Source organism: Phalacrocorax aristotelis, chromosome 3 (genome assembly GCF_949628215.1).
Source record: "Phalacrocorax aristotelis chromosome 3, bGulAri2.1, whole genome shotgun sequence".
In the NCBI taxonomy this organism is placed as follows: domain Eukaryota; kingdom Metazoa; phylum Chordata; class Aves; order Suliformes; family Phalacrocoracidae; genus Phalacrocorax; species Phalacrocorax aristotelis.
This window is the reverse complement of record NC_134278.1, coordinates 56,879,466-56,906,498: the sequence shown is the minus strand read 5'-3', so window position 1 is coordinate 56,906,498 and position 27,033 is coordinate 56,879,466. Positions and strand designations below refer to the sequence as shown.

The following is a 27,033-nucleotide window of genomic DNA, read 5'->3' as shown; positions in this document are numbered from 1 at the left end:
TTCAGGGCTTTGTCATAACTGACTGACAGCCATCAGAAGATTTACATGGCAGTGTCAAAACACATAGTGTAACATTTCAGCATCGTTATTGTTTTTCTGTTTATTTCATATCCTGCTACACATTTTTCTAATGACATAACTTCTATTTTCATCTTAAATCTACTTCAAACAAAAGGCTTAGTTGAGTATAATACTGGTTTACACAAGCTTAAGTTCAATACATTGAATTTGTACTTATATCCCTAATATAATACTATTCCCTAATAGAACAGAATCAGATAATTTCTACTTTTTAATTAAAAAATAAAACTTACACCTTTGAAGTTGACATTAGGTCTTCTTTGTCATTTTAGCATGCATATTACAGCAGAGCAGTGGTATTTAGGCTTTTGGAAAAGAAATATAAATCTTTGGTAAGTATTTCCCAAGGCAAATTTATTTAGAACTTTTTCTTGCTTTGCACATTGTGGTTTGAGCATTTTTTTTCATTTTTTCCTTTTTGTCAGAGCTGTTATGTGTCATTTAGCTAGATGAGCCATTTTGATTTTATTTTTTTTTTTTTTACAATTTCACTTTGCTTAAATGAATAATTGGTAAATGCAAAGAAGGGAACGTGACCACTTCTGAGGAGGGGGAAATGTGGATGTTTTATAGCATGTATTTAATTAGGATTATTATTTATTAATTCCTTATGTTGCATTCATATTTAGAATTATTTCTGACAATGCATAAAAGTAGCAAATGGTGCATGAAAAAATACCATTAAAACTATGCCTAATTTGGAGTTTTGATGGAAAGAGACTAAAAAACCACTGTTGTGTTCTTCAAGTTGTGATACGAAGCATTAAGTATTCAAAATGCCAGCAAAATAAATCTGGGAAAACACCTTTAGTAATGTTTACTTCACTGGGGTGGAAGTTTAATTGTTTTCAGTAAGACCAATATGGGTATGCGATCCATTCATATAGACAGGCCTTTGGCTATGTTTTGTAAGATCTTGTAAGACAAATGAAATATAATGTAAAATATATGTGACTGATAAAATCTTAAGATGGGAGACAGGAATATAGACAACTAAAAAAGACATTTGTCTTGTTTATCTGTATGCACAGGACGGAGCACAGAATAAAGCATGTTCCATGCAACAAAAAGTTTATAATTGGAAGTCCATGAGCAGGATAGTCTAAACTAATTTACAAGCATGGAGTAAACATCTGATTAAGTATTCTTTTTATTCTGTATGTCCATATATTTTACTTACACTTGTGAAAAACTCTTAGCAGCTCAAACTGTAATAAATCTAAATATACTTCTTTGTTCATGTGCTGTATTTGTGATTCATTTCTAAATCCATGCTGGTAGTTTTTAAACTTTTATATACATTGATTAGATGATAATGCTGTGATAATGATACGACACTTCTGCAAAGAACAGTGATAGCACTGACAGTATCCAACAACCAAACTTAGAGTTTAGTAAGTGTATTCAAGGCAAAGCTTTTAACATGTGAAAAATTAAAATCTTCCATAGTAATGACAAGATGGCGATCACAGATTGACATTAACTTCTCAAAATACTTGCATGCTCTGATTGTCTTTGTGCTTATAGAGCTGGTAGTGTGATTCTATAATAATAATGGCAATGTATTTTAATAGCCCTGTAAAATTTTGCCTCCTCTTAATTAACCCATCCAAAGCACTGAAACATGAGGCAATTGCAGAGAAGTGGATATTTAGGTTGTTTTGTTAAATGACAGTACCTGGATACAAGAGAGAATGACTTTATTGTAAAATACCAGGTATCTTACTATTTTGTGCCTTTTTTTCCCACAGATTATTGCAGCTGTCCAGAAATGTCTTGATTATTTTGAATTTTGCAAGGCAGCAGTTAAAAATTCCAGAGTCAATGACTTCTCCCAGCAGCATTGTAGTGAGTATCTTTGCATGTCTTGCATTATATGCACATACATCCACGTGCTCTAGGTCTTTGGACATGCTACCTCAAGAGGAAGACATTCTGTCTGTTCTTTTTCTTCCCAAAATACTGTATGTGTATCTTTTGTGAGAACGCCAGTAGCAGTGGTTAGTTACTTAAGATGTCTGTCTTTATACAAAAAATGATCCACGTATGTTGCAGGTAGTAGCTAGGTACTGTAGAGTAAACTAAAAAAGTCAAGTTCTCATTTTTTGGTTTTATTGTTGAAGGTGATAAGCCGAACTTTTCTTACACTGGACCAGAATTGCAGTTCATCTATTTTGTTCATTCGCTATGCCTTTTAGGAAGATTGTTGATCTATAAGCAAGGCCGAAATCTCTTTCCAGTACAGCTGAAAAATAAAAAAGGTAAGGGGATGGCTGAGGAAAATGGAACCTGTTGAGCAACACTTTACCCATACCTGATATATGTTTCCTCTTTCTTAAAAGATGGTATAGGTAATTTTGAGTATCAACACAGTTTTTAATCTTTGATGGATGTGGTTGAAGAGATCACTTTTATTCTTACTTTTAATATAATAATTTCATGTTGAAGGAGAGTTGGATCAATGTGTAAGTCATTCGGTCTTTCTAGGTATCAGTAATACCTTTTGTCAAGGCAATTGATATAATCATCTGGAAGACACACATGTCCAAGGACCAAAACTCCTTTTCAGGTGTGAAACAAAACCAGTATTTCAACCTAATTGCAAATTGAAAACAATTGTTCTGAGCTTAACCTGTTAATGTAATTAAGGTAAGACAGTGGTAGAGGAAAAGGTTGGTACCCGTGGAGCAGAGGTGTGAATATGGATAGAAGATATGAGATGGAAAAGCCCTTGGGCATCCAGAGAAACCTGCATACAGTCATAGATTGTGCAGAGTTGGCAAATGCAAACGTGTGAGAACAATTGTAGTGTTACGTTAATTAATATCTTTATTAACTCAGTGTCGAATTCAAAATATTACTGGATACTCATTCTGAGACTTGCCTTTTGAAGGTATTTGGGCCCTCTGGTTTGAGGATCAGGGCTAAATAGATCCAAAGTAGAGCAGTTGTGAGGAAGGAACATCTACTAATCAAGTGCTTTTGTTGTTTATGAATTATCTGTGTAACGCCATTCAAGCAGTGATCCATTGGTGATGGTTGCTTTTTTCTCTCCCCTAAAAAAGTACCAATCTCACCATCTGTCTCCTTAATAGTGTTCTTCACAGCTTCATAGATAGCAACCCTTTCCCCAGAAATTGTCTGATTTATTAACATAATTACATAAAACTCGGAGCAATAGTTCCCAGCCTGCGTTAGCTACATGTTGGTTGTTTTTGTGTCAGACCTGAGGAAGAGTTGTCTTATAGCTTGTCTCTTTTCCCGTTGTTTCACTTAATCTAATAGCAAGGTAATGGTTTATCCTACAGCCATGTATATTCAGCTTTCTCAAACTTTGATTGCCATTTGTTTCAACTGAAGACATGGTAAAATTGCAATTGCCTAAATTGGGAGCAAGATCAAGCCTTAGAAGTTGATCATGAAATACCTTGGCAGAGTCCCAGGGATGTGCATGTCCTTTGCTTTATCAGTTGTACATACGTTGATTTCCTCAATAAAGCAAAGTGTTCATATATATTTAGTAAATCTGATTAATTTGTAAAATTAAAGTTGCACCTTAATTTGCAGAGTATTTTTTTTTTAAATAGGTAGTGTATCCATAACTGATCTGTTGGTATTATTTATTCGGCTTATTTATTACTCTCCAAGTTACCCAAAGACAGCTTTGGCAGCACATACAGGTAAATATTTGTTTTTGATATATGCTAATATAGGTAATTATAATTAGGCATGTGGTAACTTTTGCAATTTTTAATTTGGGTCTGTTATTTGTGCAGATTTTTCTCTTGCATTCCTCCTTTACCTTTCTGTCTTCCTTCAAACTTGTTACTTCAATCAGTGCTTAACAAAATTATAATTCAGAAGCATCTACATAAGCCATGTAGATATGTTTGTGTAAGCTAAAATATAAACAAATACTTCTTGTGTTCACTAGACAATTATTCTCCAGCAAGTCTTGTTATGGAGATTCTGCAAGTTTTTTGTGATCAAACAGGATGTGCTGCTGAATGTTTATATACGGATGCAGTGATAGATGCCCTGCTTCATCCTGTTCAAAGTTTACTGAGTGGCACAGAGGTTTGTAGTAATCTTACAAATAATTTTTAAATCTATAGAATATTATAATTTTTCTGTCTTTTCTTTAGAAGAAGATTTAGAAGAATCTTCTGTAGAAGATTTATTTAGTCACATGGTAACTTCTGTAGTATTTTCTGTATTAGCTATTATAGTATGCCTTTAATAGCATAGGCTGTCATTATGGTTGGTCTGATAAACTTGGTTTTCTTGAAATCTTGCAAATAGTAGAAAAATTGTGCCGCAGTGAGACTGTTCCCTTGGGAAGATCACATTACTTTTTTTTTTTCTTCTAATGTTTTTGTGTGTCTTTTGGATATTTCTTGGATGCTTATTTGTTCTACCTGCTGTTTAAAAGGCAACCTACTTTTATTCCTTTTTAAATTCAGCTGGCAACTTGGAGTTAAGTGTTCTCAAGAATTAGTATGGTAAAATATGTAATTCCTCATGGAAAATTATTATTTTCTGAACTGGTAAAAGGAAGTTTGCTTTTTTTTTTTAAACATTTCTGTAAGAATTTTAAAAACCTTGGGAAACATTATCTACCTCTAGGAACTGGAAAGTCTAGTTATAGTTTCAGCATGTCCTATTGGTTTTGTTTTGACCGAGATGGCTTAATTGGGCTGGGTGACTAAGTCTCAAGACAGAGAGGCTGAGGGCCTGAAATGCCCATGGAGGAGGCTGAGCTGTCTTACATAAAAAGTCTTTGAGAGAAACTAATGTCTGAGTAGTTTTGAATTTACTTTCTGAGGCTCATGCTTGCAAAGTCAGTCTAGGTTCCTAACTTAAATATGTCATCTAGGTTCTTAAAGTTGAATTTTGTCAGTATCCTTCTGATTATTTTTTCAGTTCAGTTTGTTTATTTTCCAGAAAAGACTCTTCATCTTCATGCCTGAAAAATTTTTACCTATACAAAAATATTCCAATGCTATTTCAAAAGTGTAAACAATCCGTTTCCAAGTAAATATTTTAAAGTATGTATTTCTGTACACCTTAAAACCATAGTCCTGCAAAAACTTGATCATGTCAATAACTTAGCTCTTCTGTGGGTATCTGTACTGAGTAAGGTAGCATTACTTATACTTTACATTATAAGGCTATCTATGGATGCTTTCGCAAGATTTAACACTTTGTCTTGTTTTTACTGTACGTTGCAAAAATTTAGTACAAATTTTTTCAAGTACAAAAAGTGACTGAGCCTGCATATGCTTTGAACACTGATAGTCAAATTTAAAAACAGTACTAAGGCAATACTTCATTGATTTGCTGTGATGGAGGCCTGTGTAATCCCCCAGGCAATCTCTATGGTCACAAGGTATTCTAAAGCACATACAACCATCTCTCTTATTATTATACATTAGTAGTTAAAAAAGTAATTATCTCAACATTTAACAGTTGTTCTCTTTCTTTTGTTTCTGCCATGCTCAGCTGTCTTTCATAGGTAGCTGAAATCTTAACAAATTGTAAGTTCTCTTGTGACTTAATAATTGGTCTGTTTGAAAAAACAGGTCATGTTCAGGAATACTTAATGCACAGTAGCTGTAGTATGTTGGTTATGTGTTGTGAATTTGGAATGTGTCATATTTGTCCTAACAAAGGTGCAAATTGTTTTGTATTGCATCTGGCAATCCAATAGCTAGAAAAGGTACACCGAGTCACGGTGACTCTCTTCCTCTTTTACAAGAATTTGGACTGGTTTTACTTCCCACGCAAATCACTGGGACTTCTTAGACACCCAGGAATCCTAATACTAGACCATGTCTATCTCAAACGGAAGGCTGTGGCCACACATGCATCTTTCTTCAGCTGGGGTTGGTGGGTGGGTAGCACTGGAGCTGCATATGGTGCTCCTTGGGTGTACAGCTGGCCTAATGAGCAAATACAATGCAGTTACTTTACATCTGAGCTCTGAATCCACTCAGATAAGTGCAAGCCTCACTTGCCTTTTAAGCAGAGCAGTATTGTGTATCCGTAGTAGAGGGGGAAGGAGGAACTCGGTGACTATAAGCAGGAGTTCTCAGAAGGATCAGTTTGTGGGGAGCAGTATTGGCCTTTTGTGCTCTGTAGCCTCTGAGTTCCTGCTGAAGCATAGCTAGTGCAGAACATTGCATTCACATTTTAAATAAACAAAATACCGTGTTTTGGGTTGGGTTTTTTTTTTGGTGTTGCACAGGGAAAGCAAAATATTGACGCTGTTGAAGAAACAGTGACAGCACAGCGTGTTCCTTTCTTAGAATCCTGAAAAATGATGCCCAGTAACCTAAAAATAACAAGTCAGAGAGATTTTTGACCCTCTGTATCACTGAAAATTTTAATTAAAAAAACAAAGTTGAAAAGGTATTTTTCTCTTGGGTTACTTTGACCACCAGCATTAATAGTAAATTCCTTAAATTTTAAAGAAGGAATACTATTTATTTCGAGCTACCTGTAAGAGAAGCAGGAGCTGTATTGCACAGCATTTTAAAAATAGTTTCTCTTGTGAATCCAGCTGTCCTTGATGAATAACAGAAGAGTAGAAAAGATTTAAGCAGTGGAACTTGGCTTTGGGAGAGTGGTGCTTTATTCCCTGTTGTGATATACTAGATATTTAACAAGTGTTACTGGGAACAGTAATTCCCCTTAGCTCATCTCACTGTTGAGTCCACTCTGTTGTCCTGGGTGTGGGTAGGGGGAAGCTACCAAAGAGGACTTCTGACTTTGAAGACTGTCCTTCTCTGTACATACATTTGTGTGTAAGTCCTAGGAATCTGAAGTGTTTCTCGGTCCCTGGGTGAGAAGGTCCACTCTGGTTATCTCATGACCAACTTATTGAGGCATATGGACAGGAGCAGAATTTTGGTGAGCACCTTTAGGACACTGCGTAAGTCCTGCAGAATTATACTTGCTGTCTACTGTCAGACCTTCGGCACATCTCCCCATTACTTCCTCTCCCCTGGGCTTGGCAGCCTGGGCTCAGGGCCAACACAGGTAATAGTGTGGGTGTCCAGCCTTGAATAGAGCTTGTTTGAGAAAGCTGTGCTAAAAGGCCTAAGCAGAGATCCCCCCAGCAATGACTCTGCTAATAAGCCTCAGTGTGGACTCACTCCACCTTCCGCTTAGGAGTGTTTTTTAAGCTAAGATTCCTGTCCTCATTCCCTGCTTGCACTGTATTGTAGCAGCATGGAAGACTAGTGTCCCACCGATCGGAACAGGCATGACTTCTTTGCTTGCTTTGCCTCATTGGGCTGTGTCTGACCCTGTTTACTGTGTCTGGAGCTGACCCTGACTCACTGACTCAGCTTCTTGCCTTAACCTCAGACCTCCCTCATCACTTGGCTGTTGGCTGAACGTGGTTACTATCGCTGGACCTGTCTGCTCACCTTGCTTGGGTATGGGGGTGGGTTTGCCCACCCATCCGATGGCAAGCCATTGCCGCTGCCTCTACCTGCCTTCTTATTATGCTTAGTTCCTGGTTTCTTATCCCTTGTAGAGCATCCTGCCTTTGCTGCTCCCTGACAGGTTCTTCATGGAGCACCCATGTTCTGCTTGTCTACTATTGGAATATTGACTTCACTTATTAATGAGCAATGGCCAGTTTAGCATTAATTTGGGTATTGCATTCATTAGTGATGGTACCAAACTGAACAGTCTGAATCCCAGTGTTAAATATTCATCTGCTTGATTACAGCCTAGTTGTGCCTATACAGTGCTCTGAAGTGAATAAGGAATTGGCAGATGACTTTTGCTTTGCTCCAGTGGGGAAAAGACCTTCATCATGATTCCAAAGCTGTTTGGGCCTACCACAGCCTAGAAGTGAGGTAGACACAGAAGACCATCTTGGGAGCTAGAATTCTATTTCTAGCCAAAGAGTTGCCAACGCATATGCAGCATTGAGGGAGTTAGCATGTTTCTCACCTTGATTCAGGTATTGCTCTTACACCCCTAGATGGCATATTAAGAGCCTTTCCATATTCATGGTGGGAACAGTGAAAAAGGAATTTAGAAATGTCTGTTCTCTATATCTGTGCAGTCACTGAACTTCTGCCATAGTAATTAAAAGAACAATTATTGCCATTTGTGGTGAAGATTTCTCTGTGACTGCATTTGAACATAAGCTGCTTACTTATTTTGTTTAAGCCATTAAGCAATCATCAGAAGGGTGACCTTCAGCTTCTGCATACATAAGCCAGACTGGAATAAACAGCTTTCACAAAAGCATTGAATTGAAAATTTTATTTTTTGTTCTTCCAAATAGGTGTATATAAATTGTCTTGAAACCACTTTAATTGATGTAGCTGATATTTTGGCAAGGATTGCTGCTGTAGATGATGGTCTTTCTCTTCTTCTTTATGGAGAAAATGAAAAAACTGCCAAAGATGATAGGTAAGAGTGCATTAATGAATAGCATTAGTGAGTACTTTAATGAATTACATTAGTCTTATGAGACTTATCTTCTCTTTTTTCATTTATCTAAATGTGATTTGTTTATGTTTGGAGTCAAATATCTGATTATCAAGTAAAATAGTAAGTGTTTTAGAAGATGTATTAGGGAGACATTTATGTGTAAAACCAGGTGAAATGACAATTTAAATAACTACTTTTATTAAGGAAGATTTCCACGGTTTACTTGTTTTTCTTATTCATGTGAGAGCTTTCATTTCTCTGAATGTAGTTCCATTATATTCATAGTGCTGCTGTTCAGGCCAAAGGCCTTTCTTCTCTGTTTTTTATTTGTTTGTTTTTAGAATAAGTATTAAAGATCAACCTAATTTATTCAAAGAATAGATTTAATGTAGCATTCACTTTTCAGTACATGTAGTAAGAGACAGATCTTGTATCAGAAGCTGACATTCATAACACTGTACCTAACTTAGGATCTGTGGGATCCTGTGGATAGTATATTGTTAGCTGGTGCTAGAACTTGAAACAGCGCAGTAAAACTGAGACTAGCCTTTAAAAATATCTAAGCTGCAGGTCATGAAAACATATGGAATATATGTCTTCTAAGTGGAGGAATCTTAGAAGTTGCATATGTTTTTAAGGGGGGTTGGAAGAAGAAGGTAGGACTTTGGAGTTGTCCTTTGCATTGCAAGCCTAGAAGATTTCAGAGGAGGTCTCATATAGGAAAAAGGAAAAAACAAGGACAAATTTTGCCTTGTAGTGATATCTTCACACTGATTAAGCAGAAGCTACAATGATTGTCGTATTACATTTCCCAGCTGGAGTCTTATAAAATACGTAGTCTGTGTAGTTCATGGCTATGTGGGCTGGATGCAAGACAATGAATGCATTTTCACTTTATGTAGACCTGTAGCCAAAGTAAAATCACTTGTACATTTCTTCTGACTGGTGTTACAAGTTACAATATAGTTGGCCCCCTGCATAATGGGTCATCGTTTCTTTTCCCCTAGAAAAATTTAAATAAGTTTAGTCAGAGGATTTGTTTCAAGGCTTAATGATGACAACAAAGCAACATTTTAAGTGTTGTTTTATTTCCAGTCCTACAGCTGTTCAAGTAATCATTCAGTTTACAAAGAAACTTCTTCATGACGACATTTCTCTTTTATCTGGATCCAAGATTTTTCCAGTTGTTAAAGGAGCTTTCATTTTTGTATGTCGTCAGATGTACAGAACTTGTGAAGGCCTGCAGATGCTAATTCCTTATGGCTTGCATGAATCTATCGGAGAGGCCTGGAAAAAGGTAAATCTAGTTTTTGATTGGGAAGATTGGGAAAAAATCTTACTGTAAAAGGTCCAGCTAGTGAAATAGTTGTTCTTTGCTTCAGGTTGCTTGTATTTAAGTAGTGAGATAATGCATGGAATTGTTCTAAAAGTGAAGTTCTACTTTTCAAATTTTTCTTCTGCAGGTGAACCTAGCAGAAGCTTAGTTTGAGACTTCTGTGCCTTAAGATTAAACCAGGACCTCTCAAGATGCATTGATAGACCTATCATTCATAGATCAACCCCTTCCTAACATTGTCCTTGATGCTAGAGGTCGCCTGATGTCATGATAACCAGTGTCCACCATAGATCTGGTGTTTGGGATATTTTGGAAGCAAGAGACTCCTGAGATGTGGTCTTAGTAATTTTTAGTTTAAACTAGTTAGTTTCAGTAGGAGATGTGGACAAGAAAAGGAAATTCCAAATATTTTGCTTAAATAGTTAGATGCCATTTAAATATTCTTAAGAGACCAAAATGAGAAATGCCAGGCAGGAGTTCTTGTCTTACCTGTGTACTTGGATACCTTATGAAGTGTAGAGTCTGTACTTCAGTTTGATTGCTAGGCTAATGCTTTTTCTGCAGGAAAGAGCTTGGGTCCAACAGTTCTGCATCTTTCTGTTTTAAATGTACTGAAAAATGTATATGGATCTCTGCTTTATTCACTAAACTTTTTTATTTTCATTGTTTGATAGCCATATGCAGTGTGAAAAATCTTATCTATTACTATAAAACTTCAGGTAAGATGGAAAAGTGACAGCAGAAGCTGTAAGAGCAGTTTTCAGAAAGTTCACAGTGAAGTAAAATTTAAACAAATATTGGAATAATTAAAAAAAAACATTGGCGGCGTTTAAGTAAGGGTAGTATACAAAGCTTCAACTTCGGCTTACAGCTAAACTGAAAGCATATTTAAACTATAGGTATTAGAACTCCTAGTGGAAAACCAAAATTTAGCTGGGTTGTTTCACTTTTTAGTGAAAAATGGAACCATCTTTTTTTTTTTTCCTCCGGTGATTGTAAAATATATTCTTAGAAAAGGGTCAGGCCAAGCTGGAAGGAAAAATTGGCTAAAAACCTAAAGATTCTTTTTGGAGGTGGGGAACCAGTAGAGAGATTGAATGCAAGGGGAAGAGAACAGAACAGCTATTCTTCCTGTCAGATGCTTTATGCTTTTATTATGATTAGAAAGAGAAGGAAAACACAGGCCCACCGTTAAACAGAAGAGGAGAGTCAGTCACCAACGATGCTGCAAAGGCAGAGGTCCTCAACACTTTCTTTACCTCTGTCTTTACCAACGCTGTCGGGTCCCAGGCTTTGGGAATGAAATTCCCGATTGATCCGAACACCGACCCACCATCAGTGAGGGAAGAGTTAGTTAAGAGTTAGGATGCTGGGTTGCATCAAAAAGGGCATCACCAGCAGAGATAAAGAAGTCATTATCCCACTCTTCTCAGCGCTGGTCAGGCCACACCTGGAGTACTGTGCACAGTTCTGGTCCCTGCTATACAAAAAGGATGTGGACAGGCTGGAAGGGGTCCAGAGAAGGGCCACCAAGATGCTCAGAGGACTGGGAAGCTGCCATATGAGGATAGGCTGGGAGAGCTGGGTTTGTTCAGCCTTGAGAAAAGGAGGCTCAGGGGGGATCTCATCACCATGTACCAGTACTTAAGGGGCAGCTACGAAGAAGATGGAGATTCCCTTTCTACAAGGAGTCCCATGGAGAGGACAAGGGGGAATGGACACAAGTTGCTCTTGGGGAGATTCCGATTGGACACCAGAGGGAAATTTTCCACAGTGAGGACAGTCAACTAGTATTTCTCACTGCTTTTATATATGAATATTATTATGAAAGCACACATTGTGATTGAAAATACAATGTATTGATTACAATCATAATTATATCACAGGAAACTCCGTTTCCCATCAAAGAATGTTGGTTTTGAAACATATGTTCTTCATTGCATTGAGAACTTTAGGATTTTATTGAATTAAAGGGTTTAGTTCACTTGAATTGTGCTGTAATTTACATAACAATCTGTCATTTTGTGCTTTCCTATTGTGTAACTAGTCAGTCTTGAACTAACCTGTTACTCTATTTATTTTTTGTCACAGGCAGACTGTTATATGCTTTTGATGGGCATTTCCAGTTATTTGCTCTAAAGCACCACAGCATTTGCTCATTGCACAAAAGACTTATTTGCACATTAAAATCCTTTATTATCATATAGAACATCATTTAGACAAATTGTTTTGACACATACAAGATAAGTAGGCTGAATGTGTCAAATTTAAAAGAATTCATGAAACATTTAGCTGACAAAATGCCATTTTTTCACATCACATTGGAGGTCAAATTGAGACTGAAGTGGAATCTACATGTTCAGGACTTCAGGAATCAACAAGTTAGTATAGGAGAGTCACATTTTCAACTCTGCCATCTTGATTACTTTTTAAATTGTTTTCTGTCATTCAATTTTCAAACATCTGCAGTTTAGAAAATATTCTACCATTTATAGTGTAGCAAAAATGGTGGAATCTGGTGGACTCTATCCAAGAAGTAGGGATAATTTTTTAATGGATAGACTTGTAATTTGTTTCCTCCTATTTTACAAGTCTGGAGTTTTAAGACTGATGGAGAAACAATTTTTTTTCTTGGCAAATTCTGCTGGAATTCTGGGACAGAATTTGTACAGGTGATAATAAAAGGGGAACCTAACAGATCCAGGAAAACTGACTAGTTTAACAGAGGAAGTGTTTTGTGGATTTATTAGATCACATTTATAAGAGAGTAAATTAATGACTGCTTACTTTCATTTGAATAGTGCAATATGTTTTTATCCCTAGAAACGTAAACCAGCTTAAATTATTCACTGTAAATATACCGTGGTTTTCACACCAATTATTTTCAAGTATCATTTAAGGTAGAAGCTCCATCAAATATAAAAATATGTATATGTATGTATCTATGTCTGTAGCCCTAATTATATCCACACTGAGATACATGCATTTATATAGTTTATAAGTAAATAAAATAAAATTCAGCAGAATTACTTAATAGATTTCATACTGAGTTGTTGACTCCAGAGGCTGTTTATTTCCATACCTGTGACAGAAGTAAAGAGTTACTTTCTGATTTTTTTTTTAAATGCCAATTTTTCGGTTTGGAAGTCTCCAGTTAAAAAGTAAAAATAAAGAGGTTTTTATTTTAAGGATTTTAATAAAAATTTTAAAAATATACTAGCTTTAAAATGCTAGTATTTTTCCCAACGGGGCGGGGGGGAAGCTTTTCTGGAATAAAAAAATATAGTGGTATAGTTTATTCTGTGCCAAAGACTAGATTACAGCCTGGTCACTGTTATTTTTTTAATATATAATAAGAGAATGAGCAAGATCTGGAGTTTAAAAATGGTGTAAATAAGCAGTAAGGAAGTATTTATTTTTTTTATTTCACAGGCAAGTTTGCTTTCAGAAAGAGTACCCACTCCTGTAACTGGTGCAGACTCAACTTCACGAATAAGTCTAGAGTCAAAAAACGTGTAAGTTGGTGTTTAATTTGTGCACATGCAAAAGTATGAACACACACTGCTACTTCATCCACAGTTGAGGTAGCTTACAGCCCTGTGCTTTTTTTGCCAAAAGCAAAGGGGTAGGAAGAGGGAGCAAAGTGGTCCTAGCATAGGTATCAGTAGAGTTACAAAGTTGCTTGTGACCTTTCAGGACTTTCTTGACTTACAGAGTTTTGTCTGATTTAGGGAAAATTGACTTAGAGCTGATTCTCTGTGACTACAGAAATTGGTTTGAGGAAAATGTGAATTAGAAAGCATGAAACAAAATAGCTGTCAAAGTTTATCTTATGGCTTTGATGTGGTGTTAATTTAAAATGCTGTTCTGCTGAATGGTATCCACACCTTCAAAATATTATGTAGCAGGATTGGCAGCATTCTGGCTGAAAGCCTGATTCATATTAAGTAAAGGCATCCTTCCTTTTATACTAAAACTTAACATCACTTTATAGATGTTTGTATGCATTAAGGTGAGAAATATACAATTATTTGTGAGCCTGAAAATTCAGGGTGATTTGGTGTTAGTGCCGAGCCTAGTTAATTAAGTAGATTGTTGTTTATACTTTACCGTAGATTTCACATATAATTTGCAAAGATACCACAACAGTTTCCTCTAGTCTCTAGTGATGGCATGTGAACTGGTTGTAACAATTCAAATCTAGTGTTAAAAAAGAAATCTGGGGATGCAGAGCTCTGACTGAGGCGGCTGTCACTAACCACTGCCATTGACATAAGCTACAGTTTCCTCCTAGCATTTAGATTTTTCATTTAACTATGGAACAAGGCAAGCTGATATTTTTCTGGGTGAAATTTTTGCTTCTGAACATGACACGGCAGGGGTTCTGCAGAAGTGATTAAAGATTGGGGTAATGGTTGACTGCTACGAGAACAGCTGCCTGCTGCTTCCTGGTGATAGGAGTCAGACATGGGAAATGAGGACTAGAGATGAGAATCCAGTAAGGAAATGCTTTTAGAGAAACAGAATCACAAGAGCCTAGTGATACCTGCAGGGATAGTATCTAGTCAAAGGTGATGTAATTGCTTCACTTTTCTTTTTAGGACGTGGAATATTTTGTAGGGAAGAGTGTATGATCATACTTTACCCTTGTAATTGCTGTTCTTCCTGCCATGTCTGTAGAAAATATTTTTCATTTACTGCTGTTAGTACATGAAGCTGGTATGTGTATATATAGCACCTTATTTTCATAATTCGGTACTGATTTCTAGCGGGAGCCTTAATCTCCTCAAACGTGAGTTTTTATTAGTTCCACATAGCGATTTTACATCGGTGACAAATTCTGTGCCTGCTTTGCCAATTTGTAACTGCCACTTTTATACCTTGGCTTGTCTAGGGTCAGATAGTAAGTTGTAAGAACATTTAAGGATTGCATGGGTCTTTTGGGTTCCCCATTACATCATCTTTATGTTATGTGTTCCTACCTAGCCTTAGTTTTGCCAGGATCAGTTTGAATGTTTGTACACAGTACAGTCTAATACAGTTTATAACTTTCCCAAATGCTTTTTTTAAACTATCATAGAGTAAACATAGAGTCCAGTGAATGAAGTGGTGGTGTTTTTGAGTTAGAAATTGCAGTTTTTCTTTTTTTCCCATGCTTTTGTACTTATCTTTTTAAATTACTATTTTGCTACTCTTGCAGTTTGTTATGGGAAGAGACTTTGTTAGATGCCTTGCTAAATTTTTCTGCCACACCCAAAGGACTATTTCTGCTTCATAGTACAGGTGCCATGAATGACTGTGTGAACTTTATGTTCAGCAGTTTATCAAAAAAGCTCCAGGTAAGCATTAAAGAATCTGTACGTTTGGTTTTTTTCTTTTCATGATTATGGTGAAACGAAGAAAGAAAATAGTAAGGAAATAAATCCAGAAACAATTTTGTCACTTAATTTTTGCAAAAATGAATTAAAAATGTAGCTTATCATCCTTGGTATTGGTGCCATGCTGATTTAAGTTTGTTGGATGTTACCCATCTTCACAATGTCAGACATGTATTTAGTTTTTTTTACTTTTTACTGTAAAGCTTGAAATGCTAAGCAAAATATCATTTCTTCTTCTCTTCTAAGTGCAAACTTTTGTAGTCCGAGTTGGTAGGTGGTGTTGAAGTCTAGATATGCAAGACAATAATTGCAATGTAACCAAAAATCAGCTAATGTCTGTTTTAGGAAAAAAAAAAAACCACGTTACTGACTTCCTACTGAATGTGTGCAAAAACCATTGTAATACTAACATTTTTATTCTTTGCTGATGTTGCAGGTCTCAACCATAGTATTTTGCATTTAAATTTTGATAAGATACTTGTTAAAGATGTTTGGTTTGAAATCTGACCCTGGCAAGCCTGTAGAGGATAATATCCACAAACTGTTCAAGTCTAACTGTACAGTGGATTAAATTCTGTAAACCGGTGTAGGAAAGATCAATATTCAAGAAATCACTTCAGATTTCTGAATAACTAACTCTGTGCTTTTGTATTTGTTACTAACAGACAAATGATTATGAAGAATTTGGTAATAGGGTGATTGTTACACAAATGGCAACAACACCAACAGGTGCAGTAGCTCTACAGAGTTCAGGTAAATTGAAGAATGATGTTATTACAAATAGTTACATGCTGTAGTCTTGCATATTAGAAAAAGAGAGTGAGAAAGGTGTTAAAAAGATTAACTGAGTGGAATAATTACACAGTACTAGCAAAGACTGGTTAAATGTCTATTGATTTCTTCTTGATGGAAATGTATTCTTTCCAGCTTTTAAGTAATTCACTTACCTTGATGCAGGGTTGTTTTTGTGGTGTTGGTTTGGTTGCCCCCCCCCCCCCCCCATTTTATGCAAAATCTTTACTTCATTGGTTTGGGTTTCCAGAAATTTCCTCTGTGTGCATGAAGACATTTATATCTGTTGAAAACTAAGTTGCTAACAATTTGCAAGTGCCTCTTATTGATCTACAGATCAGAATTAATAACTGTTGATTTCTGTAATTTGTATATAATTTTCCATGGTTACTGGCTGCTCAAAGAGTGAGAAACTGCAAAGACCTGAATGTCATTGGCACTCTTAAAGTGTGCTGAGATGGAATTGAGATTGTTTGAACTGATGATTCTTCTTATATGTCAACCCATACCACAAAGTCCCTTCAGATTCATTCTCAGATAACTCAACTGTTGCCATACCGCCCAGCAGTCTAGGTAGTCGTCATGCTAAAATTAGAATCTTATCAGTAAAGTAAAGCTACCGTCTTAAGTTGCTGAGGAAGTCCATGAGGTACAAAAGTTATGAATATTCTCTCTCTGAGTATCGTGAAGTAGCTGGTGTGTAATGAAAATTACTTGACTGGAAGACTGTCAGAAAGGCAGGCAAATTCTGCCAGTCAAGGAAACTGGTGGTTAGTTGCTTACTAATGCCTCTGGGATCTTTCAGAAAAGAGAGAGCAAATCTACTTGAGGAGAAACCCATCTGTCCTGTTTAAGGTTCTCAGCCAAGTTGCTTCTTATGGCCCTTGGCATCAAAGACAAATGGTAGAGCAAAAATAATCAGCATTGATTTTTCAACCCTGAGAGGAGGTTGCATAATGTATGTTAAGTTTGTAGTGAGCCTGTAACTTAAATTTGGAGATTTCAGAATTAGATGGCTGTCTTTCCTCTTCTATTTTAGTATGTAACATTTTATATTCAGCTAGTGGTGTTTCCATTAAAAGAGATTTTTTCAGTCCTTTACTTTTCATTGTGGTATGTTTTCATTTATTAATGAGTTATAGTAAATCTGTATTTTTAAAATTCCTGAACCAGTACTAGCTAAGCCTTGATCTGTAGCAGATAACTTGTTAAAGAAGGTCAGCAGCTCATTTACATGGAAGGTACATAAATATCCTTCTGCTCTAGTGTAATAGTCTTTGCAAATTGTTGCTGTAGATTTTAGATTGAATATAAGCAGACCGCTGTAGAAAGGTAGTTTAACTAAAGGATTGAGAATAGCAGGGAGAGTAACCCTCAGGTAGTCTGTCTTGTGAAATTTTAGTCCACGATGTAGAGAATTTCAAATATCTGAGTTAGAACTGTGGTGTAAAACTCTTTTTTAATATGAAGATTTTTTTTCTGGTATTCTTGCCGTTCTCATGATTAGAACAAAAAATTTGTTTTAGGTTTTATAAAGGCACTTGTAACTGAATTATGGGCTCTTCTGGAGTGTGGAAAAGATGATGTGAGGATAACCCAGCCCAAATGTACTCCAGTTGACCCTATTGACCAAAGCTGTCAGAAGGTGAGAAATTACTGAATCTTCTGTATTGGCATGGAAAACACAGTGCTGCATTTCAGATAGGATGATACATACATTTCTGTAAATTTTTATATACGACTATACCTGCTTCTTGTCATGTGGGGCAAAATTAGTATAATACACTAGTCAAATAATGACTGACTGAAAGGATTCTTGTGTTGCATGGCAGGTCACAATGCCAAGGATCCATTAAAGTCCATACAAAATAATAAATAACAATCATGACAAAAGTGAAAGTCTTAAAATGCTGGTCATCATTTCATGTCTCTGATTACTGCAGTAAGATCAGGGAGAGTGGCATGTTTTAGCATATGCTGTGTCTCTAGACTTTAGAATTATGTGATAACAAAGATATCTTTTTCAAAACTACTTGTACAATTTGATAGATAATACATATTTTGCAGACACTACTGCCCTTTTATATTATATAGACACCTGCCAGGGTTTGCAGTCTTATTTTGGGCATCTCTATTTATGTCAAGCTCAGCCTACAAAGAAGGATAAGAAAACACTTAAAGTAAATGTCAAATAGTTGTTAACTTTTAGTTGGTTGTACTTAAACGATTAACATTCCCTTTTGTCCCCTGCTTTTTTTCTTTCTCTAGTCTTTTCTGTCTCTGACAAACTTTCTCACATACCCTGCAGTTTTTGAGCTCCTGAGTAAACAAGACTTACCAAATAAACCAATTTATTCACTCCGTGAAGTACCTACAGATATTACTGTAAGTATAATTTTTATTTTGAAAGAAAAATGAATACTTCTGTGAAGACATTTTTCCTGAGAAGATATTACCGTACTAATTGAATAATTTTTTCCTTCTTACTGGAATATTTTTAAATTTTCTGCATTTTGTATTATATACAGCATGAGGGCAGTATATGCACATATCACTTCATGTTAACCTAAATTTTCATTTTTACATCCTAAAGATAATATAAAATTTGATGCCTAATTTAAAGATCAGCTTTCCTGGCTTGTGTTAGAATTGTGTTTTTTCATGAAAAAAGAAAGTGACATATAAACCTCTGTATGTGCATGCAGTTACATGCCGGAAAATACCTGTACTTGTATTCTATATAATATTGCTCTATCACACTATCTGTGGTTTAAACAAAAATGTAAAAAAAGGACAAAAAAAACCCCAACCCTCAGGCTTTCTTAATAGCACAGATGAATCACACACAGAAAAAATCACTAATTGGAAAGTTGCTGATTAGGGCATATTTCAGTCCTAAAATAGTATTATCAGTTCTGTATTTAGTATTTTGTATTAGTTCATCCAACTGTGATCCACTAGTTTTTTTTCTCATCTACAAAGCACAGGAAAATTTAATCTGTGACCTCGAGTGGCAGTCAAAGTCAGATTTTCTTCTAATGAGCTAGCACTTGGAATTGCTGTTAAAGTGTTTGTTTAGCACAGGCTCTGGATTGGTGGTACTTTACGTTGTTTAGACAGAGTATATCATAATAGTGTATGTTATGTTTGGAAGGGTTTTTTGTAGTTCCCTTTTGTAATACTGATTTGATTATTTCAGGAGGGAATGGGATGATAAACTTCATTTTTCCAATCTACTCATTGTTGGTGTGTGTCCACCAATGAACAGTTCTATTCAGTCATCAAGTTTTGTGAAGCACTGGGAGCTGGGGAGATAGATGTATGGAAGGTGATACATATTTGAGAGCTTTCAGGTTGGGGTAGATCTCAAGTAATGATTTTTGTGACTTTTGAAAGCCTATATTGGCTTTTGAGGGAATTCTCTAGGTTTCCAGAAATAACAATACTGATAAAATTGTTCAAAGTTCCCTGAACAGTTACAGGTGGTTTGGATGGGATTTGTCTCACTTAACTACTGTGCAAGAGTGCCTAAAGAGTGCCTAAACTAGACATCCAAGATTATGTAGTTAACAGAAGGGAAACAGTCAGTTCATCTAACATTTAATTTAACATATAATGGCTAAGTCTAAGTGTTCAGAAAACTTCTGGGATTAAGCAGACATACAGATTTGTTATTTTTGGGCAGTGATTGCAGAAAGCTAACGATAAAAGATTTGACCAGATCTAACTATGGTTAGAAAGAAATGTAAAAGCAGTTTTGATGCCACAAGAAGATTTGGTTAGAAGACCTAATTGCTTTGTGTGCTTCGTTTTTCTATATTTCTGAATCATGTCACATTGCCACAGAATCTCACTTAAAATATTTATGCTGAACTATATTTGATAATGCACCAAACTTAATCATCTTTTTATGACCTTTATTTCTTAAATACACAGGATTTAAACATTTTTTTCCTCCTTTGTATTTTTGGCTGACTGGTTGTGTCATTGACTGAACAGATTATCAGTTGGGCTTTTATTACTTTTAACTGCTGACTAATCAGGTTTTTATTTTGTGCCTGTAGGAAAACTTTTCTTCATACATGCCAGACTTTTTTTTAATCTGTTTGTCATGTAAAAATATTTTAGAAAATGGAGCAGATGAATCAAGGTCCTTCTGCCTGTCTCCACTTTTCCTTTGAGAGGTTCTACAGTACACACATGCAAGGGAATATAGCTTGGAAGGTAGCCTCCAGATCTGTAGCTTTGAAAGATATGTCAAAGCAGATTAATATTTTTTTCAGTGATTATGGAGAATCTTATATTTAGATGGTGTATCTTATGTATTCAGGGTAGATGTCATCCTACCTGTAATATTTAAGACATGCTCTGTAGTTGAGCTGTGCAGATCTATCTGTACATTTTTCTGATTGGATCTTGTGTTGGACCTTGTTCATTATTTTTCTTCCTAATATCCCAAATCAGACCTTGGTCCGCTTTCTCAATAGTGCTTTCTTTGTGCCTGCTCTTTCTGCTCTCTTGCAGGCTCCAAGCTTTGATGTTTAGATGAGAGGAGGAGGTTGTTGCCAGAGAAATATCCTGTGGCATTTAACTCTTTAGGTGTGCAAGTATCTAAAAAGCCTTAAACCCTGAACAAATCAATTGCTTGTGTTACTGATTTTATGAACAGCCTTGAGGTCTGAGTTGAATTATCTTATTGTGAATTTTACTGTGAACATACCATGTGGAAAAAGTGCATTCTTCACAGTCCTCTTCCCTACTGCCCCCAAAAATCTAATAGGGAAAATACGGTTTTACTGTATTTTAGATAAGAATGCATTTTATGAAGACAGTTTAATTTGACTAGTTCTAGATTTTTTTTGCTATTACTGGGAGTTTTACTTGTGGTGTTTGCTTCTCTCTCTGTTGAAAACCAGAGCTTTGGTTGATTTTATGAAGGCATGGATCTTAACTTTTCTCTGGTATCATGTTGAAATAACTCACTGTTCTAACCAGTTGAATAATAACTTTCTGCTGTCTCTGAGGCTATACTTCTTAAACATGGAGAAAATAAAAGTTTGGGTTTAATCCAGATTAAATAAAGCCTATAAGGACTTTGTAGTTTGTTTCTTCTGACCATAGTACAGCAGTCTGTCTCTGAGACGATAACATCAGTGGATATTTTTATGCATTTATTAGTCTTTTAATTAAATTCTTTCTTCAGAAGGAGTTTGGATATTCAGTGAACCAGAGGGGAAGATAATTAGGTTGGGTCTGTGGAAGAAGTGGGAAGCAGCCCACTAGCCCGTTTCCTAGTACATGAGATGCTGTAGGATGAAACATGTAAGCCTCAACATCCAAGCCAAGCCTTGCTACACTGAGAATAAATGGACGTGGATTGAAGCCTGTAGTACTAATAAGTATTAGAGTATTATACTAAAGGATTTGCTCTTCTTTTCATTAAAATAGGTGTATACACATTTCAAACATACAAAAAACTTAAACATTTTTGGTGTAGTTTAATACTAACTAAGAACTAGGATACTTGATACACTAGGATCTTGTATGTATACTGATTTTTTTATTTTTAACTGAATTCACACACCCCCCCCCCCCCCCCCCACCTTCTGTATGGTTTCTTTTTGCCATTGACTTTTATGGCAGAAGAAACCTCTTCTTACAGAAATAATTTCAATGTGTGTCTTAGTAATAGGTTTCATTTTATAGTAAACATCACTATGAAACTACTATGTGCATAAAATATAAAATCACACATGAGTTTTTTATATTTGTCTTCCTTTGGCAGGATATCATTGACAGGCTTATAATTTTGAATTCAGAAGCTAAAATTCATTCCTTATTCAGTTATGAACAATCACATATCTTTGGTCTGAGGTAAGATGTTCATTTTTTATTCTCTGGTCACATTAACTAAATAGGATATAACATGCTTGGATGTGTTGCTTCTGATAAGATAATATTGTTTATTTTTTATTATGCATGAAGGTGAAATTCCCCCTTTTTTCATATAGGAAGATTAAATGAAAAATGGCCTACAAAATGAGAATAGCAATGGATCTAATCTTATTACCTGTAAATGGATATATTGTAATAAGATAAGCAGTAATAGAAATTGCATGTTGTTATTTTGCCTAGTTGATTGAAAAGAACATGTGGTACATCCACTGTAGTGCATCAAACAAAAAACATACTGAAATACTAAAATAAACAAATATTTTTTGCCATGTTTGTATCAGTTTGGTTCATCTAGTCTCCTTGTACTTAAAATAATTTTTTTTAATGTATTGGTTTAATTATCACCCATCTCACCAAAACTAACTTTGAGAAGGGGAGTACCGTGTGATCTGAAATACTTCTAGAATCTGCAGGAATGCTTAAGATACAGGCACACTGTCATGCTCATGTTTTGTAACGTTAAGTGCTTTATAATATTTTAACATAGAAATTAGTTTCTGCATTTTTTTCTGTTTTCCAAAGATGAATATATAAATCCTTGAATTCACATTTTTGTTATGAACATATTTTGTGCAATTGTAATAAAAAATTTGCTGGATTGTACTTCACGGTATGGAAAACTTTGATAACCTTGCTTGGGCAAGGTATAGCCCAATTGATTAAGTACTGCAACATTAGCTTTCTGCACTTTTATTTGTACTTCGATATCACAGTAGAATTATTCATACTATGTTTGAATAACCATAAAATACAGTATAATTTGCTGATAAGGATGAGCATGGAGGAGGTGAACAGTGGCAGAATTTGGAGTTGGGAGATACATGATTTTGTTGTGTAAATCAGAAGTTAAGTGCTGTTTTGGAGGAAATCACTGGTTGGATAGGAAGGAGAAGTCCTAAAATGAAATTTGAAAAGTTAATATATTATTCTTCTTTTAGGATTATACTGACTTCATAAAAAATTTGACAGAACTCCCATTGATTTAATTAGGGTTAAGGGAAAGTGAGGTGTTTCACAGGTTAAAATAGTAGTTTGCTTTTGTATTGTGTTCTACCTTTATAAGGTAAAAACCCAGATTTCTCCTACAGTGATATTAGGAGGCCTTGTAAGGTATAGGCAGAAATGAACTATTCAGTCTGATTGCACAAGTAGTTGACTCCCATGCTGTAAGACTGAGGCTGGTATACAAATACATGGATCATGTGCTGAAGTTGTTAAAAATATTGTAAGCGTTCAACACAAGGCCTATATCCTGTGAAGCAGCAGAACTACCTGTAACTACATATATGAGCAGTGTAACAAGCTCATCTGTAATCACATAAAAGAAGCTGTATCATTGCACAGATAAGATGATCTTCAGAGTTCACTGTGGTAATGACATTTTCTGCTGGACACAAACAAAGTCAAAAAACAAGTGAAAATCCTGTCAAACTGCCAGATTTCAATAGATTAAATGGTGTTTTCAGTGCAGAAACCTACTCATAAAAGTGGTGGGTATCTTAATTATTAAGTAGTAATCAGGTAAAGGAAAAATTTTTAACACATTTAAATATAATTTTCAGTAGAGGCTTTGTGTTCTGCAGGGACTTTTGGAATCTCAGTGATACCTAGGACTTAAATTTTTAACAGATTTAATCTTTTTTGTTTATTTGTTTTTTTTTTTTTTATTGTTCAAAAGCCCTCTTCCCTTCTCCCCTGCCTTTCACTACCTTTTGTATAAAAGAAAGGAAGATACAACTCTAGGGATTTTAATATGGGCCTGTGTGTACCGCAGATAATGTACGACTGTGTTTTCTTATTGATTAAATGGCTTTTCATGAGCATGTGGGGCTTGCTGCACAAATGTTTTTTACAAATAATAGAGAATAGGCCCATATAAGCCTTTTATTATGACTAATTCAACTGCCTGCACAAAAAGAATTTTTATTATTGCATAGTTATTCAAAGTTTGCTATTAAAATGATACCAGAATTCTGGATCATTCTGGAATTTGTCATGCATACCCTATTGTTTACAGTATTAAGGCTTGCAAGAAACCATAGGCTATATTATCTGAATATGAGAGGTATACAGTTCATTTTAAATACCTTTTGAAACCAAGTTCCTTGAGCTTTTCTGTGAGAGCTGCTGGACATCTGTGTTACGTAAAGTGAACCTTGCCATGTGTAGCTGGTTTGCTCCTTACCAAATTCCATCAAGAATACCGAGCTCAGCAGCAGTTAGATCAAATAATACCAGATGCTTAACAGATCTGAAATTTTAGAAAGTTGAATAGAAAGAGCAAAAGATCTATATTTCTCTTTGCTGCTGTGTAGAAATAAAATATGCAACGTTTATGATAATTGCAACATTGAAACACCAAACAGTTGTGTGACCAAATGATTTTGGTGAGATGTTTGTCTATAAACATTTGTTTCTGCTAGACTTAATACCCATAGTAGAGCCAAACCCACATTCTTTAGTTGTTCACAGAGCTACCCAGCCATGTACTTTGTTATTTGGTCAGGTATTGTACACGTGGCTGACCCACAGCTGAGTGCTGAACTTCAGATCTGTTTAACATATAGGTTATACTCTGAGGTCCTGTAACCCACTCTTATTGTTCAGAAGAGTTACAAATTTGCTTACTTGAATGTTAAGCAGCTTCTGCAATTTAAAACATTTTTCTTCATGTGTATGCTGTGCTTCACTAACTTAAAATTATTTTGGTTACTAGCTGTGCAACTGTATAAGAAACTTAAAATATATAGGTATTTCTACAGTTTCTTTAATCCAGAAAGCACAGGTCTATCTGTTTGGTTTTAATGTTAATATTGCATTTTCTGGTGGATGATTATTTTCATTTTGAGTCTGAGCTATTATTTTGAAGGACAGACCTGCAGAGGCTCTGCTGTCAACTTTCCTTCTCGAGCTTGCCTGCTCTGAAAAGCAGTGTGCACGTGGTAGAAATCAAAGGGAAAACATAGGGAAGCTAGTTGTGGTTTTGCATAAACAATATTTCTCAGTCTATAAAGAATGCTCCCTAGAGTGCGCTCATACAGACTAGGTCCTGTGTGATCAAGGTAAAATACTCAGTTCCACAGCAAGCTATAGCCTAGTCCGAATCTGTTTTTTTGTAATTCTTAACTGGGAAATATCTTGGCATAGGATTCTTCTTTAGCAGTTTCACAGACACTGATCTTGTATTCCCTTAACTGCAGCTATTGCGTGTTTCTAGGACAAGATTTATTCACTTGAAGGTCCATTTCAACTCATTTTAAAAAAATTATTGTTATTAGGGAAACTTTAAGCAAGAAGTTGGAGATAAGACTAGAAAAGTGGACGTACGTAAACAGTTCCTAACTTGCATATAGGAAGATTTTTCAAACTGTCAGTTCGACTTTCAACTTCAAAGCAAATTTTTACTTATTTACAAGCAGGAAGTCTCTCAATTGGCGAATATTGGTTGATAAAAGAAGACTGGAGGCTGTCTCAGCCACTCTTTGTTACAGCCTGAAAATCTGGGTGCACAAGAACTAATGCAAAAATTCTCAATAGTCTTTCTATTTTAGAAGATTCTGAATTCAAATTGCTGTCAGAGCACAAATCCTAGAGAAAGGGAATTCACAGCAGTAATCAAAGTAATAAATTTTTAACATACTAAACACATAGAATTTCCTTATTTTAATGATCAGCTTTATTTCTGTTACAAGTGTACTCGATCTTATAAGCTATTGGATGTGAGAAAGACCAGTTTTCATAAAGGTGTGACACTGGGGATGTTAACCACCTGCCTTTCAAGGCCAAGCTCTTTGTATCTCTGTACCTTATATTAACAAAGGAATTAAGTAAACAGTGGTAACATACTTTTTTTATCTCAGACTGATGAATTATATGGCATCAAGGCAATTTCTCTAGTATTTCAGTACAGTGAATACATCTACAAGTTGTGAGTTTTTACAGCCTGCCAAGAAAATATATGCATAATATATATTTTTCAAAGCCTCTGCCTAAAGGGTTATTCAGGCTTTTACATATTGCTGTTCTCTCTATTCAGGAACTGAGTTTTCTGTGAATGTTAGTGACACTGTGTTGTTAGCTGGATTAAAGTGTGGCAAAATACCAAATTTTTACCTTCAGTAATGAAACCCTCATCCCTAAAAAGTATCAGTGCTCCAAAATAAATTCAAAGATACTCAGTCAGTGTTGTCTTCCATTAAAAAAAAAGAAAAAAAGGAGAAACTGTGTTACTGGGAATAGGCATGGGCTGTGGGCAGTGGGAGGTGATCAGATTTGGTCTAAAGGCAGCTTTGCAAAAATTACCCTCAATTTGACAGAGTTCAAGAGTTCATTTATAACATATACTGTTCCTGGAAACTTTTTTTCTTTTGTGTGTATGTATGATAATGTGGCAGTAATAAGCATCTGAATACTTCAAAGAGGAAGAAAAAACCCCTTTGTTTCTCTCACTATTCTATATAAATAGCCACTATTAGATTTTTATTTTCTTCCCCAGTGGCTTATTTTGGCCAAAAGTCAATAAAACTCCTAAATATTTTGAGGTCAAAAGATCTTTTGTATGTACATTCTCAGTCAGAAGAATCTTTGTTAGACCCACACTTGTTCACTGAAACGCTTCATGCTAGTGGGCATTAAGCAACAAGGACAGCACTCCGTTCAAGAGTTTGTCTTTTTGCAGAAAAATACCTGGAAAACTCTGAAAGTAAAATACTTTTCCTTCGGATATGTAAACTGGGACTGTTTAATTTTAAAGACAGAATGTGCTTGTTTAGCATTAGAGATATCTGAAGATAACCTGTTTTCTAGGATCTCCATTTGAACTACACTGAAAAATAGATTTATTTTAGGCCTGTGTAAAGTAAGGCTGAGAAAGGAGTATTTATGATAGTGCTCTCTGTGAATCCTCTAAATGCATTTATGTTTCTGTGGAGTTATAGAAAATTGTAAATACTAGTCTTAAGTCACATGTTCATCAATATCAGCCTCAGGATTGTAGAGCTACAGAGCCTGCTACAGGTAGAAAAAGAATATTGG

At 35.6% G+C, this 27,033-nt stretch overlaps 1 protein-coding gene across 6 annotated transcripts in view; it reads left to right on the top strand.

Moving 5' to 3' along the window:
- The window catches only part of TBC1D32 (TBC1 domain family member 32), a 93,274-nt gene that overhangs the window by 13,383 nt on the left and 52,858 nt on the right, over window positions 1–27,033 (top strand). For all 6 annotated transcript variants that reach the window (XM_075087532.1, XM_075087534.1, XM_075087530.1 and 3 more), the window contains exons 11-23: window positions 354–413; window positions 1,833–1,929; window positions 2,205–2,342; window positions 3,669–3,761; window positions 4,016–4,158; window positions 8,390–8,517; window positions 9,634–9,835; window positions 13,307–13,389; window positions 15,075–15,213; window positions 15,918–16,005; window positions 17,571–17,689; window positions 18,313–18,429; window positions 21,830–21,918. In XM_075087532.1, the coding sequence (XP_074943633.1) occupies window positions 354–413; window positions 1,833–1,929; window positions 2,205–2,342; window positions 3,669–3,761; window positions 4,016–4,158; window positions 8,390–8,517; window positions 9,634–9,835; window positions 13,307–13,389; window positions 15,075–15,213; window positions 15,918–16,005; window positions 17,571–17,689; window positions 18,313–18,429; window positions 21,830–21,918 (1,496 nt within the window). The remainder of the gene's footprint in view (window positions 1–353; window positions 414–1,832; window positions 1,930–2,204; window positions 2,343–3,668; window positions 3,762–4,015; window positions 4,159–8,389; window positions 8,518–9,633; window positions 9,836–13,306; window positions 13,390–15,074; window positions 15,214–15,917; window positions 16,006–17,570; window positions 17,690–18,312; window positions 18,430–21,829; window positions 21,919–27,033) is intronic.